Genomic DNA, 21,138 nt, shown 5'->3' with positions numbered 1-21,138 from the left:
ATCTTCTTAACCTCCTAATGAAGTATAGCTGCTGTTGTGTCCTCTTTGTGACTGCAGTGATATGTTGGGTCCAGGATAGATTCTCAGAGGAAATATACTTCTTGAGCTGAGGGTTTTTAAATTTTTTTGTTGTTCTATTCTTATCATCTTTTAACTGCAAGGATTGTGTGAAAATCCCTTGTTATTTCAAACCTCTGCTGTCCGCTGAAATATTTCAACCAGTTTTCAGTTTTATTAACTATTAGTTAACAATTACCTTTCTGTCCTGTTCACAGTGATCAAAATTGCAGATCCCAAATTGAAACCAGTTTGTTCAGTTTAAAGCCAATGGTTGGCTCCTCACACTTAGCCAGACTCCATTCCAACAGTTAAATAGTGTGCTGAATGCTCTTGGCAGTGTAATTTATGGTTCCAGCTCTCTATTACTTGCAGTAATACTCCATGTGAATTCCTCTCATTCTCTGTCTTCATGTAGGGATATTAAAATTTCATGAATGCTATTTGGGCGATGGTCTGGCAGAAAACAACAATGATTTTAATGAAACCAGCAGCATCAACCTGCAGACATCCAGTTTCTCTACTCTCGAGCAGTACGTGACCAATGTTCGCGAAGCACTTGGCATTGATTCCTACTACACCAGGTAAAGTTTGCATTTCTTTGAAAGGTTCTTATTGATTTTGATATCCTCTTTCTGTTAAGGTGTCATTCCTGATTTGCTTCATGCAGAGACAGACTGAAGATTATAGGCAGATGCAACATGCTTTATTATGGACTGTGACAGTGTTTATCATTAAAATTAGTTAATGACAGGCCTTGCAGTTAGTGCCGTAATGAGTTGCATTATTGGAATTTGTTTCCATCTTTGCTTTGCTATGAATTACAGTTTGATTTTGTTTATCATGAAGCATTAAATTTTCAAGTGCAATAAAAGCAAATGAGTTGAGGAGAGAAAAATTTTTTTTACACCCAATATTGCACTTTTAAGTTCACAAACACTTTTAATGCCGCTCCCCCTCCCTGCATTCATCCTGGGAACCTGGCCACACTGAGTCTGAAATAAGGTTCTTATAGTTAAATCAAGTAAATGAGAGTCATTCTTTGATTGAAGGTATTAAAGCCACATGGCCTGTGGATACACAAATTGAATTGTAGAATACAATCCCCAAAATACTCAAGAGGCCATAAGATATAGGAGCAGAATTCGGCCACTTGGCCCATCAATTCTGCTCTGCCATTTCATCATGGCTGATCCATTTTCTCTGTCAGCCCCAATCTCCTGCCTTCTCCCCGTATCCCTTCATGCCCTGACTAATCTATCAACCTTTGCTTTAAATATACCCAATGATTTGGCCTCTACAGGCACCTGTGGGATTCACCACACTTTGGCTAAAGAAATTCCTCCTCATCTCCATTCTAAAAGGATGCCTCTCTATTAGGAAACTCAATACAGATCATTATCTTGCTAAACATATCATTATGTGAGAGCTGAGTTAGAATTGTAGATTGCTATTGTATCAATTAAAGACAGCATGAAAACTGTAGTAGGCATTGGAGTGTCTTGCTTTCCATGAAGAAATAGCTAACAAGGAGTAGATATACATTGAGTGGCCACTTTATTAGGTACCTCCTGTACTTAACAAAGTGTCCACTGACTGTATGTTCATGGTCTTCTGCTGCTCCAGCCCACCCTCTTCAAGGTTTGACATGTTGTGCATTCAGAGATGCTCTTCTGCACAACATTGTTGGGGCACATAGTAGCATAGTGGTTGGCACAACACCCTATAGTCAATTCCAGCCGCTGTCTTTAAGGAGTCAGTACGTTCTTCCCATGGGTTTCTTCCAGGTGCTTTGGTTCCCCCACCCACAGTACAAAGCCTTACCAGTTGGTAGCTTTATTGGTCTTTGTAAATTGTCCCATGATTAGGCCAGGATTAAATCAGAGGGTTGCTGGGCAGGGCAGCTCAAAGAGCAGGAAGGGCTGATTCTGCACTGTATCTCAATAAAAAAGTTGTTTGAGTTACTGTCGCCTTCCTGTCAGCTTGAACCAGTCTGGCCATTCACCTCTGAGCTCTCTCATTAACAAGGCATTTTTACTCACAGAACTGCTGCTCACTGGGTGCTTTTTGTTTTTCGCACCATCCTCTGTAAACTCTAGAAACTGTTGTGCATAAAAACCTCAGGGGATCAGCAGTTTCTGAGATACTCAAACCACCCCATCTGACACCAACAATCATTCCACGTCAGAGTTACTTAGATCACACATCTTCCTAATTCGGATGTTTGGTTCAAACACCCATGATTAGCTTATTAGATATTTGCATTAATGAGCAGGTGTACAGGTGTAATAAAGTGGTCACTGAGTGTATACTGTATATTAAGGGGATCAGAAAATTATATGCTTGGAGGAACAACACATTTTCTATTGATACAATTGGCAGAGTAGTATACTTTTGTTCAGAATCTCTTCCAATATGATTGCACATCTGTTAGGAAGCTAATGAAATGGATCAGCATGGACTAGGTAAGCCAAGGGGCCTATTTCTGTGCCGTACTTTTCTATGACTCTAAGCTAATATTTTCAGTTTTCCACCAGTTCCTTCTTCCGATGATGTGAAAGCATCTAACCATGTTTTCCGCTCTCTGTTGCCTCCAGTCAATCTGAACCTGGATAAAGGGTGTTAGTTGGATATTTTACTGTGTGTGCATCAGAGCTTTGCTGAGACACTGGCCACTGTTTAACAGTATTTACTGCATGGTAGTCTAGTGTATTTATTTTATTTTTGTATTTATTGAGATACTACTGCCCTTTGAACCACACAGCCCAGCAATCTCCCAACTTAACCCTAGCCTAATCATGGGACAATTTACAATGACCAATTAACCTAGCAACGTTGGATTCTGGGAGGAAGGAAACCGGAGCACCCAGAGGAAACCCATGCAGTCACGGGGAGAATGTAGATACTCCTTACAGACAGCGGCGGGAATTGAACCCAGGTCGCTGATACTGTAAAGCGTTGCGCTTCTTCTTGTGTCTCTAGCTCAGGAGTACTAAAAGCAGTTACACTGCACCAGCTGCGGGTCTGGCTTAATTCAACAGCAGAGAAGTAATTGAATCCTGGATTTTCCACTTCAGTTCATGTCTGCACCATGCATTGCTCTTAACTGAGTTGATTTATTTTTGAAACGAAGCACAGTGTGATGAATCATGCCAGAGATGACCAACTCAGTCTGGAAGAATTCACCACCATGTTAAAATAAGGGATTAACTTTCATTTCCCACAAATGAATCTTGCAAATTTACTAATTTTACAAACTTACTAATCTTACTAGACCCCAGAACAATGGCCTAAGATGCTGCCTTCCACTCAGTACTTCTGGTGGGTATTTCTTTGTGTAAAATGTTTGAAATAGTAGCAGTGGAATACAACAGATTCTTCCGCTCTGCTGTCTGCTTTCTGAATGGACATTGAATCCATGAATACTACCTCACTACTTTTTTTTATTTCTGTTTTTTGCACTATTATTTAATGTATTTATTTTATATATATTCACTGTAATTCACAGTTTTTGCTATTATTATGTATTCAGTGTGCACATGCTGTTGTCACAGGGAAAAAAATTGCACAGCTCAAGATTGGTCATTGCAGATTAGAGGGAATATTGGCTGCCCTTATATGAGAAGCTTCTGGGTGGAGAAGTTGCTGCTAAAGGGTCTTGGCCTGAAACGTCGACAGTACTCTTTTCCCTGGATGTTGCCTGGCCTGTTGAGTTCCTCTAGCATTTTGTGTGTCTTGGGTGGAAAGGTTGAATGATTGGGTTAGATAAGGAAGGAAGGGGTCTCAGTAAACAGCATGGACTGAATGGAGAACTTTGCAGTTTTATTGCTTTTCAGGTATCAACCCCATGACCAAACCACTGACAAAGTGTATATAAATAAATCATTCATACACATGGGCCTGCCTTACAGGCATCTTAGCCTAATTGTGCATTCTTGGGTTGTTAGCTGTGATTGTCAAGAGAATAATGCAAAAAAAAATGATATGGTTCTGCTGTGTTTCAATTCATGTTTCAGTATTAAATCCACTTTAGTAACTGACCACATGCTTAACAGAATTGGAGCACATTACTAGGATTTATAGGTATGGATTTCTGGTGTCTTGGGAAGAGCAAATGCTTGGTTGAGAGTATAAACGATGATGTGGATCATCACTCGGGATTTTTATTCAAATTGGAATTTTCTTTTTATTTTGTGTTTTTTTTTCACTGATGGTATTGATTTGTTTTAAAGAAATCAGAATGGAAATAATGAACTTGATTGTTTAGCTTCCACAATTGCATTAGGCTAGATCTGTTCAACAGCCTAAATGCACAGAGATGCCGAGAAGTGAAATAAAGGCGTTGTAAAAATTCCATTTCATCATGTTGCATACAGCTTTGAGAAGTTTCACTCCTGAAGAGCAGTGCTGTAACTTTAGGATAATACTTCATTACTCTGTTTACCCCTACCAGTGGTTCCTTTGTCGGTATCCTGTCCAATTGGTTTATCATTTTAAAACTACAACCTTTAAAATTCTGTTGGATACAGACCAAATTTAATGTAGTGAGCCATCATGATTTAATTGTTTTTGTCCTAATATAATTCTGATCAATCTGTGCTGAACCTTTTTCAAGTCCAGTGCATTCATCCTGAGCTTAAGTGCTTAAAATTGGATCTAAGCAATGCTGTGAACAACTGAACAGTAATTTCCTATCCTTTATATTCCAGCCCCCTGGAGATGTAGACCAATATTCCAATAACTTTTTAGATTACTTTTTATGCCTGTGCACCAGCTTTTAATGATTTGTGTACCTGGACATACAAGACTATTAGCTTCTCTGTAGAGCTAGTCCCTTGCTATTAGAATTGTGGTGAATACTCAGCTCTGAGGATTGTCTGACCCTGATGGAAGCTGATTGGTCCTTGAGTGTCAGCCAATTACTACTAAATGGAGGGTGTTTTGCAAACAAAGTATTCTTGGAGTGAGAGTCTACTGGAAGATATGTGTTCTTTAAAATTTGGAGCAGGATAATACTCAAAGGATTCAAACTTTCATTATCAAAGATTGTATAAATGATACAACCTTGAGATATGTCTGCTTACAGGCAACCACAAAACAAGAAACCCGAAAGAACCCAATTTAAAAAAGAGTAACACCCAATCAGAATCAGATTTAATATCATCGGCATATATGGTGAAATTTGTATACAATGTAATACATGATACTATAGAAAAAATAAATAAGTAAATCAATTACAGTAAATATATATATATAATAGTTAAATTAGAAATAGTGCAAAAACAGAAATAAAAACAATAGTGAGGTAGCGTTCATGGGTTCAATATCCATTTAGGAATCAGATGGCAGAGGGGAAGAAGCTGTTCCTGAGTGTGTGCCTTCAGGTTTCTGTACCTCCTTTCTGACAGTAACAACGCACAGAGAAAGAGAGAAAAAACACAACTCATGCACACAATAGAAGCAAATTGAGTCCATAGACCTGCATCCCGAGAGTAGCCCAAAGCCTCTCTCTCAGCGGGGCAAATCACCGCAAAGCTTGCAGGCACGAAGCGCATAGCAGCCGGAGCAGTCTCACAGCCCCAGTGCCACAGAGAGGGAGGAGTGAACATCACGGGAGAGCGAGTAAAATCCTGCTCAGAATCCTAGAACCAAAGGGAGTGACAACTGTGTTGCTCGCACAATAACCTGAGATCTGACATGTGTAGGAATAAATGAGAGAGTTCATTGGTGTAGAGGGCTTTCATATTTGACATATGTGCAAAATAGTCAGTGCGTATCAAGTTTAAATTACTTAAATTATAGGAGCAGATAGGTTCATAACTCAGGATCCCCAAGGCACGAGTGGAAGGGAAAAGAATCCTGAATTCTGACCTATATTATAACGTGAGCTGTGTGAGTTAAATTGCTTTTTCTTGTTCCCACTTTCCTTTTTTTATTAGGAATACTCGAGGATCTCACATGATATTGTTCATATATCAGATGATACACTGCTCAGCAGTACGGGAGTGATAAACCAAGTAATATGTAGTGTATTCGGGAAGGAGGTACAGAAGCCTAAAGGCACACACTCAGCAATTCAGAAACAGCTTCTTCCCCTCTGCCATCCGATTTCTAAATGGATGTTGAACCCATGGACACTACCTCACTACATTTTTATTTCTGTGTTTTTTTTGCACTACTTAACCATTTAATTCAGTTTTTTCTGTATATTTATTTGTCATGTATTTTATTGTACTGCTGCTGTAAAAGTAACAAATTTCACAACGTATGCTGGTGTTATTAAATCCGATTCTGAGTCTGATCTATTTGGCAGTAAAGGTGGAGTTTTAGATTGCTGACACTTTTTTTTGAAACTATCATGGTTTATTGCTTTATATCCTCGAGTCAATTAGACATTAATTGCTATTTGTCTGAGAGGTTCGCAGATTAGCAGATGCATTCACATGTGCAGCTTCTGGTTAAGAAGCGGTGAGAAAATGCCCCACACTGTGCTGACTAACACACAACTGCTGGTCATCAGCGGTCCACGGCTCAGCACACTCTGGACTTCACCCATGTGTGGTGAATGACAGTGCGCTGAGGTGAGTTGGAGATCAGATGCCAGTGCATTGGACCGTGTACTCTGCTCGCGGATCTTACCATTGAGCCCAGCGGCAGAGAACTGATGAGCTGAAAAGAGGTTTCTATCTGGCTCTCATCTTTGCGTCCCAGAGCACTGGCTGATGAACAGTGAACCCAAATTGCCTTCCCTGTCGAGTAAAGTTAGTGCAACAAAGTGCTTGAGTGATTTTATTGCTTTTATTGTCTTAGAGTGTTTCAATTATATTTTCATTATTTTTAATTTTTTTTAATTCAGTTTTTATTATTTAAGTTTGTTTCAATGATTTTCAAGCGTCTCTGGTGATCAGAAGCAGTGAATAGCAGCCTTTATAAAAAAAAAGAGATCTGTTGAAAGGAAGTCTGACAGCTGGCATTGTTGTTCTGGTTTGGTGGTTCACATCTCTGGATGGACAAAGCAACGGTGACAATTGAACTGCCAAGAGACCACAGTGTGCATCTGTGCGTACTGCGTTTGCCTTTTGTGGACACGGCTTGGGTGTCTTTGTGGCGTTCTCCAGTGTTCCATGCATGACTCCTCATTAAGCTACAAAAGTACAGGAGGTAGTGAGCATTATCTGTTGTAGCCTTGTCTGGAGGACTGCTCCTGGCAAGCTCAGCCTTTGGCTTAGGAGTGACAGCCAGAGTTGTGCTTGAATTATGGTAGTCCATTTTCAGGTATTAGAAAAATAATTGACCGTGATCAACTTGTTTTTGACCTCAAGTTTGAGGAGGTCGGCCATTATCTTTGCTCAAAGTCTACTTGAATCACTGAAGGATGCCCAACAGCTGTGACAGAGTTTGAAAGCTATTACCTCTTACAAAACGAAACCAAGTGACACAGGTGATAACAAGGCTTCACTCCCAGATCAGCTTAATGCCTTCTCTGCTCACTTTGACTATCAAAACATGGAGGAATCTTCACGAATTCCGACACCCTCCGATAACCCAGTGATTTCAGGCTCTAAGGCTGACATGAGAGCAACATTCAGGAAATTGAACTCTTGGAAAGCATCCGGCCCTGTTAAGGTACCTGGCTGAGTACTAAAGACCTGTGCTGAATAACTGGCTGGAGTGTTCACTGATATATTTAACTTTTTGCTTTGACAGTCTGATGTACTCATCTGCTCCGAACAGCTTCAGTTGTACCAATGTCTAAGAAAAAAGGTCAAGTTTAAATTTAATTGTCACTCAACCATACACGAATACAGCCAAATGAAACAGCGTTACTGTGGGGCTAAGGTACAAAATACAGTACCAACAGTCATTCACAGTACAAGGCACATATAGCACATATAAGACAGCAGTAAAATACAGTCACATGAAAAAAATGTAGTCCGAGTCCCTGAGTCCATGAAAGTTGCAGCAGTCTGCAGTCAAACACAATACATCTTGCCTTCTGGCGAGTAAACACTGGAGAGTGGCACTGACTACGCATGGTTGACGGGCCACACCACCTCTTGTACTCTAGTGAAGTGCTCCAACTTTGCCTCTGTCCTGAGGGGATGCAGGTAAGCGAAGCCACGGTTTCTGGCATAGTCCTCACTACAACTAAGACCACGCAGCTCCCCCTGCCGTTCACCAATAAAACTGTGAATCGGACTTGCAACGTTCCTCATTACCAATGCCCAACCGGGTCTTGCAATCACAAGAAAAGCAACTAAGATGATGAGCTCTTGCTGTTTAACTGCACACCTTCACGCACTGAAGCCTCTCTGACGCAGGCAGCGGCACATACTGCACCAAGTCCAGCTCCTTCATTTTCTCTGCCAATGAGTAATTTGCTGATGTGCCTTGAGAGGCTGGTGATGAAACATATCAACTCCTGCCTGAGAAGTAACTTGGATCCACTCCAATTTGCCTCGTGGCAAGTGTCGTTTCATTGGCTGTTCACTCAACTCTGGAACATCTGGACAGCAAAGGTGCATACTCCAGGATGCTGTTTATTGACTACAGCTTGGCATTCAATACCATCATCCCCTCAAAACTAATCAATAAGCTTCAAGACCTTGGCCTCAATGCATCCTTGGCAATTGGACCCTCAATATCTTCACCTGCAGACCCCAGTCAATTTGGATTAGCAGCAACAGCACCTCCACAATCTCCATCAGCACAGGTACACCCCAAGGCTGTGTGCTTAGCCCCCTGCTTCACTCGGTTTACACCTATGACTCTGAGGCTAAGCACAGCTCCAATGCCATATTTATGTTTGCTGACGACACCACTGTTGGCTGGATCCAAGGTTGTGACAAGTCAGCATATAGGAGAGAAATTGAAAATCTGGCTGAGTAGTATCATAATAACAACCTGTCACTCAATGGCAACAAGACCAAGAAGTTGATTATTAACTTCAAGAGAAGAAAACCAGAGGCCCATGAGCTGGTCCTCCTTGGGGGATCAGAGGGCCAGCAACTTTAAATTCCTTGGTGTTATTATTTCAGAGGACCTGTCCTGGCCCCAGTATGTAAGTGCAATTATGAAGAATGCGCAGCAGTGCCTCTACTTCCTTCGAAGTTTGCAAGCATCTATAGATGTGTCGTGGAGAGTATATTGGCTGGTTGTGTCATGGCCTGTTATGGAAATACCAATGCCCTTGAATAGAAAATCCTACAAAAGGTAGTGGATACGGCCCAGTCCATCACGGGTAAAGCCCTCCCCACCACTGTGCACATTGACATTGACAAGGATTGTTGGTTATCAGTCCTGATGGGTGTGGTCTTTTTTTGATTCTGTTATGTTTCTTGGATTTACTGTGCATGCCTGCAATAAAATGAGTCTCATGGTTGTATGTGGTGACATAAATGCACTTTGATAATAAATTTACTTTGAATTTGGTATAAGATATTCAAGCAAGGGCTCCTTCTGCCATCTAGTCTCTGCAAATCCACATGATTTTTGATTGGAAATTTTAAAAAGACTGCAGCTTCTGGAAATCTAAGCAAAAATAGAAAATGCTAGAAAAATTCAGCAGGTCAGACAGCACGTAGAAAAAGAAACTATGACAAAAGGGTTACAGAGCCAAAATATAGATTGTTTCTTTAGTTACAGATACTGCCTGACCTGCTGTTTTGTGTGTGAAATCTTACAATGTTGCATTAATTCGTGGCCAGTATAGTACAAATAGCTGTCTCACCGTTCTAACATTTTTCCCCTCAAGGATTTTTGGTACCACCATGGTTTCACCTCTGAAAACGAATCCCTCAAACAGCTGAGCTCATCTTGAAGGTGGGGGGCTCCTGTTCTTTCTCTGGTTATCTCATAACAACTGAATGCGATCCTCACAGTGCTGTATCTTGCCTTAGCTTCTGCTTTGTTGACTTGCGCTGATACTGTGTGAACCATTTTTCCTCCTGGAAGGCACGTACAGCTCCACAATGAATGTCTTACATTGGATCCCAGTAATATTTTCATGCTTGGCATTTTCATCATACTCTTCTCCATTGTTGGATCTGGCTTTGGCCACTCCCCTTGGTGACCTCAGGGAAATGCCTTCTGTTTGAAATTTTATTACTACACATTGCACTGTTTTATTTCCCTTCTGTTTACATCTGTCAGGCTCTCGTTTCTCTGTTAGTCCCTGCCTTTGCGACAATCTACCTTTCTCCAAAGACAGGAATTTCATCTGCTATAGTTTATGTCAGCACATCCTCCACATGCCTGATCTAGCCTTCACAGAAACCCTTCAGGTGTGTTGCAGATCTTGAAAGATGTCTAGAGCCACAAATATCTCCCAAAGGAAATGTTGAAAATATGTGGAGCTCCAGTTGCCAAAATTAACTCTTGGCATCATGCGCACCAAGAAACCTGCCTGCTCAGATGTGATTTTCAATTCTCTTCATGGGATAATGGTGCTTCTTCAGTATCTTATTCAGATTGCAAGCATCTAAACAGTCCTTCAGCTTCTTTGGTTTATTCACTTATATACATCATGTTTGATTGCCAAGCAATAAGAATATTGGCAAGACAGTTCTTACTTCTATTAGTCTTTCAGGCTCAACTTTCAGTTTCTCTTTGACAGAAAACTGAACATGCCCTGGAGGATATACTATCAGCTGCTATACTCATCTTGCTCTAGATGGTATTTTCCTTCCCGCTTACCAGTTTATTTAAACATCTGCAAATTCATCCGGCAGCTGTGTTTTGTGTGGCGCAGAACTTGGATCTGCAGTAGACTCTGCTATTCAAAGTTCCTCTATCCGTGTTACACTTGACAACAAAGATTTTGCTTGCTGAATACTTTTGGGTATATCTTAGGGATTTTTTTGCTGCTGATCATGAAAATCACCAAGAAATTTCCTTATCGTGCCCCATTTTTTTTGAAATTGCCTATAATTGTTATTTCAATTCATAATTTGTGTCTGAATGACCGATGCCTAGATTAAGGAAGGTGTTATTTTGGTCCATAAATCAAACAGGTCATCAATGACAGGCAATTCAAAGAACTTCTAGTGAGATCGGAGAAAATCGCATGAAAGGCATTTGAGGATGTTGAAAATTTTCTTGCCAACTGCAGAGCACCAACCTTTGTCAGCTGGTTGACAACATGCTTCAAGCATACAAAACCCTGAAGTGCAACATGGCACTATAGATTCATTTTCTGCATTCCCACTTGGACTCCTTCCCTGCAAATCAGTGATGAGCACGATGAGAGGTTTCACCAGGACATTGTGGTCATAGAGAAACAGTATCAGGGCAACTGAAATCCATCGGTGCTGGCTGATTATTGTTGGACACTTAAGCAAGAAGCCTCAGACACTGAGTACAAATGAAAATTATCAACAGATAATTTTAGCTTCGTTGAACTATTGCAAAGCATCAGCATCATTATGCAATTAAATGTGTTGTATTCAATAAAAGTTAATTTCTTGTTTCTCCAAATTCTTATGTGATACATGTAGTCTGAAATTATATTTGTTTTCAGCTTCAAGTGGTCGATCATAAACAAAAAAAAATTCTGAGGAAGCAACACTTTTGAAAAAATTTGTTGTCTAGTGTTATCCATTCCATTTGCTTGGTTGTATGGGCTGCCAAGCCCCAGACCCTGTTCAGTACAGCAGTCTTTGCTTGGAATGTATCTCCAGTCTTTGGATTGCTCAATGTCACGCACCATGGTAGCATAAGGCTTAGTGTTCGGAATTCAGTCCTGGTGTCCTCTGTAAGGAGTTTGTACGTCCTCCCCGTGGAACGCATTTGTTTCCTCCCACAGTCCAAAGATATACTGGCTAGTAGGTTAATCGGTCATTGTAAATTGTCCCGTGATTAGGCTGGGGTTAAATCGGTGGGTTGCTGGTGGCCTATTCTGCGCTGTATCACTAAATAAAATAAAAATAAAATAAATCCTGATTTTGCATTAACTAAATGTTAAAACAATCATATGATTTTACATTGTCGTCTCACGTTTTTTTCCCCGAAAGATTCCTTACAAACTTCCTATGAATGTTGCACCGCCTCTGCTTGGAACTGTACTTCTCTTCCACCCATTTCCATTAGATCAAAGTACTGTATTGGGGCATTTGACCTCCCTAAGGCGTTCTCTTATTCTGTTTTCTCTTGGTTCAATATCATGATTCTGAGCTTGTCCAGAGGGGGTGGTGGAATCATGGACAATTACTGTGTTTAAGAGACATTGAGACACACTCAAGTAGGCAAGGCATGGAAGGATATGGTGTAATATGGATGGGTAAATGGGTTGGACATGGACCTGTAGCCTGAAGAACCTCGTTCTGAACTGTGAGATTCTACAACCTTATCTCTGGAGTTACAATTTCAGCCAGGAACTTGTAGAATATAAATTGAGTCTTTCCCTATTCTCCTGCTTTCTCCTCAGAAACTTGAAATAGTTCACTATAGAATGAAGATGGGGAGGAATTTCTTTAGCCAGAGAGTGGTGAATCTGTGGAATTTGTTGCCACGGGCGTCTGTGGAGGCCAAGACACTGGGTATATTTAAGGCAGAGGTTGATAGATTCTTGATTAGTCAGGGTATGAAGGGATGCAGGAGTTTGGGGCTGAGTGCGAAAATGGAATAGCCATGACAGAATTGATGGGCCAAATGGCCTAATTTGCTCCTCATTCTTACGGTCTTATGGTCTATTTCATTGCAATAATTCCCAGAAGTTTTGAGAAAAGTTTTCCAGTACCTCAAGAGTGGGCCTGATTAATTGCTTGACTTCTTTGCTTTAAAGACCAATCAGAGGCAAGGGCGTTTTTTGCTTTTGATCTCATCACATTAGAATTTGTTAATTCAATATTTAGACAGACTTCCTCTTTTCATTGTTTCCAGTCATCTGGCAAGTGACTGGAATCAAGCGCTGCTAGCTGAGGTGATTATATTGAGTCCCTCCTGCAATGTACAGGCCATTAGTGCACAGCCAAGCCTGGCTCGTCCAGTACTCAGTTGGACATTTACCATTTGTGCCTTAGTGAAGTCATGACTTAGTTCTGGTCACACACCAGTAGATAAACTGCTTAAGCAGATGAATCCAAGATCACTGACTTGCAATCCTCACCTTGGTTCAACTACAGTGATCCAGGTTGCATGGTAATTAAGAGGACTAGAATATAAAAGCAAGGATATAATGTTAAGGCTTTACAAAGCACTGGTGAGGCCTCACTTGGAGCATTGTGAGCAGTTTTGGACCCCTTATTTAAGAAAGGATGTGCTGACTTTGGAAAGGGTTCAAAGGAGGTTCACAAAAATTATTCCAGGATTGAAAGGCTTGTCATATGAGTAGCATTTGATGGCTCTGGGCCTGTACTCACTGGAATTCCGAAGAATGAAGGGTGACCTTGTTGAAACCTATCGAATGTTGAAAGGTCTCGATAGAGTAGATGTGGAGAGGATGTTTCATATTGTGGGGGAGTGTAAGACCAGAGGACACAGCCTCAGAACAGAAGGGACGCCCTTTTACAATGGAGATGAGGAGGAATTTCTTTAGCCAAAGTGTCGTGAATCTGTGGAATTCGGTGCCACAGGTAGTCATGGAGGGTTAAATCATTGGGTATTTTTAGGGTAGAATTTGATAGATTCTTGATGAGTCAGGGCTTGAAAGATTACAAGAAGAAAACAGGAGGTTGTGGCTGAGAAGGAATATGGATCAACTATGATGAAATGTTGGAGCAGATTCGAAGGGCCAAATGCCCTAATTCTGCTGCCATATCTTATGGTTTATCCTTAAACCTGAGTAACCAAACCCATGGGTGACAAACTCACATAGCAGGCTGTGTCCAGAATCATCTATCTGGCCACTGTAGTTTTATCTTCTGAAATATCCATTGATTACATATTTGATTTCGCGGGAGATTCTGTAGATGCTAGAAATCCTGAGCAACACACACAAAATGCTAGAAGAACCCACTAGGTCAGGCAGCATCTGTGGAAGGAAATGAGCGGTTGACATTTTGGACAGAGACCCTCCATCAGGACTCACAATGAGGAGTCTTGTCCTTGAATGTTGACTGTTCATTTCCTTCCATAGGTGCTGTCTGACCTGATGGGCTTTTCCAGCATTTTGTGCATTTTGCATGTTTTGATTATCCCTTTATTGTGGTGGCATTATTGTTTGCCTCTCATTGCAGTTTAATGCAGTAATTTGTATCGAAACTCTGATTTGTAGCTGCTTCTTGCCTGGTGTATTAATGATTGACAGGCCCGTAAGTACTTATGCCAATTGAGTGTCATGGTAGAACAATGCTACTTAAATTTGACAGCATTACTGCAGAGGATAAATCTATTAATGGCTTTAGTTCAATTTCCAGCACATTTAATACAGGAACATGGGAATGTGGGCTGCTTAAAAGTACCAGGTGAACAACTCTTTGTCAGCTAGGTGCCTGCTGTCAGTGACTGTGTAGTTATGCATTGTGATTTTTTTTTTGTTGTTGCCATAGCTTAGCATGTAGGAAATATGGCTATGCACTGCATAGCTTGACACTTGGAAAATATAAAAATCATTTTTTTAATACAAGTCAAGCTGATGAATTATAAACTACAGAATACAAAGAGCTTTTTAGATAATCTGATAACTGGCAGCTATGTCATGTTTATTGATATCACTCAGAAGAAAATCCATTGTGCTGTAGATTTTAGATGCTTAATAAATATACATGAATACTCGGCTGGAAAATGTTGTCATGCAGTCTGCCAGGACGGCAGATTTTTTTCCTGCTTGGGCTGAAATAAAACCATTACTGATCTTCTGCGCTGCCTTTCTCACTCAAAGTCTCCCCATTTTCTTTGCGCCTGCCATGATTCTAATCCCAGAAAGGTTTCTCTGACATGAGTTGATTGAAAAGGTGTTTGAAATATTCATTTCTTTAAAAACCTAGCATACTTCGATAAGCACTTTCACAACGTCCACCGCAAAAGGTAGAATTTGCCGGTGGCCACCCATTTCAATTCAACTTCCCGTTCCCATTCCAAGATGTCGGTCCATGGCCTCCTGTACTGCCACGAAGAGGCCATTCTCAGGTTGGGAAAGCAACACCTCGTATTCCACCTGATGGCATGAACATTGATTTCTCTAACTGCCAGTAATTTCTCCCCCCTTCCAATTCTCTCCTTTTCCAGTCCCTATTCTGGTTCTCCTCTCGCGTTTCTCTTCTCCTCCCCTGTCCATCCACTTTCTCCCATGGTGCACTGTCTTATCCTACCAGATCCCTTCTTCCTCTGCCTTTACCTTTTCCACTTATTACCTCACAGCCTCTCACTTCACTCCCCCACCCACCTTCCCCCTCACCTGGTTCCACCTATCACTTCCAGCTTGTACCTCTTCCCCTCCCACCACCTCCTTCCCCCTCCCAATGAAGGGTCTCGACTGTTTGTTCCTCTCCAAAAACGCTGTCCGGCCTGCAGAGTTCTTCCACCATTTTGTCTGTGATGCTCCAGCATATAAGATTGTCTTGTTGAGTAATTTATGCTGTGATCATGCTATTAACAGTTAGACTTCATGTTATCTGCGGGATTTCTGCACTGAACAGCATATTTGTGAAGAGTCTTAGTATGTTCCCTACCTCTATTGGAACTACCAAGGAAAAAAATGGTAAATTTTATAAAATTTTATAAAATTGCCAAAGTACATCGAAGAAGTTGTCCAGGATACCATCTAAACGGATTAATTCATTACAATGGTGCATTAAGGTAAAACAATAAGGGACTGCAGGAAAAGCTTATTTTTTCTGTTGCTATTTTGTGTGATCTTGATCAAGGCAGACTGATTCTGCACAGCATGACACGGTACTAGATTGAACTGAACTGAGCTGAACTGAATATGCCTGGGCTCATTCAATGACCTTGTGGTTTGATGTTTTATATTCTGTGTCTTCTTGCTGATTTTTTTGTCATTTGCATGATATGTTTTTTTTTCTCACTTTGGGGGTTTGATGTTTTTCTTTGAACGGGTTGCATGACTTTCTGTGCTTCATGGCTGTCTGTGGGAAGGTGAATCTCAGGGTTGTATGCTGCATGATAAATGTACTTTGAATCTTTGAAAGTTCAGTGTCGGTAGGCATTGAAGTATAAGGTCAATGATGATGCCAGGAGTCCATCTTATTGTATGGGGGAAACATTAAGCCTGCTTATAGAGAGTCAGGCAGCAATTGTCTCTTTCACAGGGTCAGGTGATTTTCTGCAGGTTCTGCACTAAACAAGTGCATCACAACCTGTAGAGTATCAAATCATCAACACCAGTAAGTATGCAGATGCTGGAAATCCATGGCAACACACACGAAATGCTGGAGGAACTCGGCAGGTCAGGAAATGAACAAACAGTCGGCATTTTGGGCTGAAAAAGAAGGGGGAAGACGCCAGACTAAAAAAGGTGGGGGGAGGGGGAGGAGAAGGAGGCTAGCTGGAAGGTGATACGTGGCTAGGAAAGGTAAAGGACTGGAAAGGAAAAAATCTGATAGGAGAGGAGAGTGGACCAAGGAGAAAGGGAAGGAGGAAGGGATCCAGGAGAAGGAGGTCATCAGCAGGTGAGAAGAGTTAAAAGGCCAGAGTGGGGAATAGAAGAAAAGGTAAGGGGGAGTTTAATTTTTTACTGGAAGGAGAAATCAGTATCCATGCCATCAGGATGGAGGCTACCAAGGCGGAATATAAGGTGTTGCTCCTCCACTCTAAGGGTGGCCTCATCATTCAACCTGTAAAGTGGTTGGTCACATGTATAAATACGTAAAGTGGTACCAATCGTATCACATAATTACAGGCATTGCGGATAGCTGAACAGGAGTTGTCCAACCCAGCAAATAATGTGGCTGACTTTGCTTAAGATTTCTCAGCTTGTAGTATAGTTTTCTGTGGCTTTTCTATTAACAATGGAACACGAGTTCATTGTCTCAGTGACTCGGGACAGATGCCTGAACAGGCTAAAGTCCAGTGAAGAGTTTCTGTGTCAGTAACACAGCTTGTGTTTCAGAAATACCTTTTCCCTAAGAAGAGTAATCTTTCCCAGAAACACTTCCACCTGCACTAATAATTTTAAATAGTTTAACACCAAGAGTATTTTTGAATTTTTAAGGGAAGTATAAACTATTTTCTACTCTCCATCATTTTATCATTTATGTGTTTATTGATATACAGCAAGGAACAGGCCCTTCCAGCCCTTCGATCTGCATCACCTAGCTGTTCCCCCAATTTAATCCTGGTCAATTTACAATGACCAATTCACTTATTTGGACTGTGGGAGGAAACCGGAGCCCCCGGAGGAAAGGCTTGTGTTCACGGGGAAAACATAGCAAACTCCTTTCAGGCAGCAGTAGAAATTGAACCCAGGTCTCCTGTAGTGTAAAGTGTTGTGCTAACCATTATGCTACTCTGCCACCCTCATCATTTCTCACTTCACGTATGGTCTGTGAGGAGGGGGCCGTGAGGAGATTCCCTGCAACTGCCAGGCTGCCCATTAATATCCACTATGCAATGCATAAAGTTAAATCCGGGGCAACTATGATTTCGTATCACACAGTGGCTTTCTCTTAATTCCTCTTATTGTTATCACAATCCATTGTAATTTTAACTATATCATTGGGTCTGTGGTGAAGTGAAACCCAGATTGGGTAAAGGTGACATATTCCTTCCCCTGAAGGACATTTGTGAACCAGATGAGCTTTATGACAGCTCAATAGCTTAGCGGTTGCAGTCTAGTTTCCCCTCTCAAAAAAATCCAGATTTATTTCATTATTCAAATTTAAATTTCCCCAGCTGCCATGATGCAATGTAGATTCCTATCTCCCAGAACACAGCAACTGCAGCTCAGTAACCCAAACACTATGCTACCACAAGTAATCATTTCAGTGCAGGGTAAGAGGAGACAGCAACAGGAATGGAACCATTGGCATGTCAGGGTTAGGCGATTACTTGGGATTAGGAGGAAAATATTGGCTTGGTGGATAAGATGCTAAATCTTGGAGAGAGTGATATAACCAGCGTTGACTGTAATATTTCCCACAGTTAAAATGTGTGATGGAATTTGCTGCACATACTAGTCTGATAACAAAGTTCAAAGTAAATTTATTATCAAAGTACATTTCATATGATATACAGCCCTGAGATTCACCTCAATACTCAATAAATCCATAATAGAGTAATAACCATAATAGAATCAATGAAAGACTGCACCAATGTGGGCATTCAACCAGAGTGCAAAAGACAACAAACTGTGCAAAAACAAAAAGAAATAAATAATAATAATAAATAAATAAGTAATAAATATCAAGAATATTTGAAGAAGAGTCCCTGAAAGTGAGTCCTTAGGTTGAGGGAACATTTCAATGATGGGGCAAGTGAAGTTGAGTGAAGTTATCCCCTTTGGTTAAAGAGCTTAATGGTTGAGGGGATAATAACTGTTCCTGAAGCTGGTGGTGTGAGTTCTGAGGCTCCTGTACCTTCTTCCCAATGGCAGCAGTGAGAAGAGAGCATGCCCTGGGTGGTGGGGAGGTCTCCGATGATGGATGCTGTTTTCCTGCGGCAACGCTTCATGTAGATACACTCAATGCTGGGGAGGGCTTCGCCCGTGAGGGACTGGGCTGTATCCACTACTTTTTGTAGGATTTTCTGTTCAAGGGCATTGGTGTTTCCATACCAGTCTGTGATGCAGCCAATCAATATACTGTCCACTATACATCTATAGAAGTTTGTCAAAGTTTTAAATGTCATGCTGACTCTTTGGGCAAACTCTTAAGGAAGTAGAAGTGCTGCCTTTCTTCATAATTGTATGTATTTACTGCAGCCAGGATAGATCCCCCGAAATGATAACACCGAGGATTTTAAAGTTACTGACCCTTTCCACCTCTGATCCTCTGATGAGAAGTGGCTCATGTACCTCTGGTTTCCTCCTCCTGGTCTTGCTGTCATTGAGTAAGAGGTTGATTTGTCACCAGCTTTGATTTGGCCAACAACAGTGATGTCTTGGACATGCATTGGAGCTGTGCTTAGTCACACAGTCATAAATGTAAAGTAAATAGAGCAGGCGGATAAGCTGATGGAGATTGTGGAGAAGATGGTCATGCCAATCGAACCGATTGGGATCGGCACGTGAGGACCCAATTGCACAAAGATGCAGTGAGGCCAAGCTCTTGAAGCTTCTTGACTAGTATTGAGGGGATGATGGTACTGAATGCCGAGCTGTAGCCAAGAAAGAGCATCCTGATGTATGCACCTTTGCTGCGCAGATGTTCCAGAGTTGTGTGACGAGCCAATGAATTGGCATTTGCTTTGGACCTGTTGCTCCAGTAGGGCACAGTGGAGCAGATCCAAGTTGCCTCTCAGGCAGGAGTTGATCTGTTCCATCACCGACCTCTCAAAATACTTCATCACTGTGAATGTAAGTGCTTCTGGATGAAAGTCTTTGAGGCAGGTAATCACATCCTTCTCAGGCACCAGTGTAAGTGAAGTCTGCATAAAGCAGGTGGGTACTTCAAACTGCCAAAGTGAGAGGTTAAAGATCTCAGCGAGCACTCCAGCCAGTTGATCAGCACGGGTCTTTATTACTTGGCCAGGTACCCCATCTAGGCCATATGCTTTTCGTGAGTTCACCCTCCTGAAGGCTGCTCGTGAGTTGGCCTCAGGGACTGAAATCACAGAATCATCGGGGATGTGGGTGTTCATGATGCTTTTTCCATGTTTTGATGGTTAAAGAGAGAATAGAATGCAATGATCTCATTTGGAACTGAAGCCCTGTTGTTGTCTATGTTGCTTGATTTAACTTCATAAGAGGTGAAAGAATTCAAGTCGTCCTGACTGTTGACCATTCTTCGTTGATTCAGGCTTAGTCTGGAATTGCCACTTTGTACATGAGAACCTTTTATAACTTTCTTGGTCGCCAGACTTGAATGCCTCTGATCTGGCCCTCAGCAAACCCATGTTTAGGCAAAAGTTCACATTTACAATTGGAGAACGAACGAGCATTTGTCAAAAAATAGTTGAAGTAATACTTCACAGGACTTCACTTGAAAGGAGATTACTTTTATTGGCTCTAAACATTCTTCTGATTTAATGGTCTCTCTTGTCTTATGCACACATATGGTATCCAAAAAGTTAAAGTCAGCCATGCATGAAAATTCTTCAAAGGGGCATGCCATGCACATTAATCAAAGTGGTTGAATTTCAAAATAACTATCATTCTAATCCTCTGGTCTTAATGGATCATTCTTTTGCCTGTTCTAAGATGTGGGAGCATTTATAATCTTTATCCAACTACAGCTAAAATTACACCAATAAAAGTGCATCTTGAGTGGACCTTTGTCAGTTCACTTCATCCCTTAACAAAGAAAGATTTTCTTTTGTTCAGATTTCTGTTGTTTTTCTATTCTGATCCTAGCAGATACAGCCTTGGAAAATGGCAGACATCCCGTACAGATAAAATTGTCGTGCATTCAAAGGTTCATAGGCTCAACGATTATCCAAGTATGTATCCGTAAACAACTTGGAGATTCATCTTCTCCAGATAGGCATGAAACAAAGAAAAACCATGAAAGTCGCTCAGAGAGAAACATCAAACCAACCCCCTGTGCACACACACAATAAAGAACGGCAACAAGATCATCAACACCCCCCCCCCAAATCCTCCTCCCTCGCGCAAACAAAAAACAACTAATGGAACAAGAATGTTGACCACCCTAATCCCCTTCCCCCATGCAAAAAAAACTAACAGAATGCAACAAGAACGTCAAGCCCAAACCCCATCCCCTCACACAACAAAGCGGAAAGCACAGAATATAGTCTGGAAAAAGTCCACAGTCCATAAACATAATAGTCCAATCCGAAAATGCAGAACCACGGTAACATCCTCTGACACTTATATCTTTATGTAGAGCGACCACACAGTGCCTCATCCAAATAATTTGTGAGCTCAGCTGTTTGGGTTAGAGGCCATCATAGCAGAGTCCAATTTTATTCTCATTTGATATTTATGCATGCACACTTACCAGTTGGAACCATTGCATAGTGATCAGAATTCCAAATTACTTCTAATTTTCCTTCCTCTTGCTTTAT

At 41.2% G+C, this 21,138-nt stretch overlaps 1 protein-coding gene across 5 annotated transcripts in view; it reads left to right on the top strand.

Moving 5' to 3' along the window:
* Positions 1-21,138, top strand: part of ttc28 (tetratricopeptide repeat domain 28) — an 891,459-nt gene that overhangs the window by 703,876 nt on the left and 166,445 nt on the right. For all 5 annotated transcript variants that reach the window (XM_073065729.1, XM_073065727.1, XM_073065728.1 and 2 more), the window contains one exon: positions 476-641. In XM_073065729.1, the coding sequence (XP_072921830.1) occupies positions 476-641 (166 nt within the window). The remainder of the gene's footprint in view (positions 1-475; positions 642-21,138) is intronic.

This window comes from Hemitrygon akajei, chromosome 14, assembly GCF_048418815.1.
Source record: "Hemitrygon akajei chromosome 14, sHemAka1.3, whole genome shotgun sequence".
Classification (NCBI taxonomy): domain Eukaryota; kingdom Metazoa; phylum Chordata; class Chondrichthyes; order Myliobatiformes; family Dasyatidae; genus Hemitrygon; species Hemitrygon akajei.
This window is presented reverse-complemented; position numbering and strand designations above follow the sequence as displayed.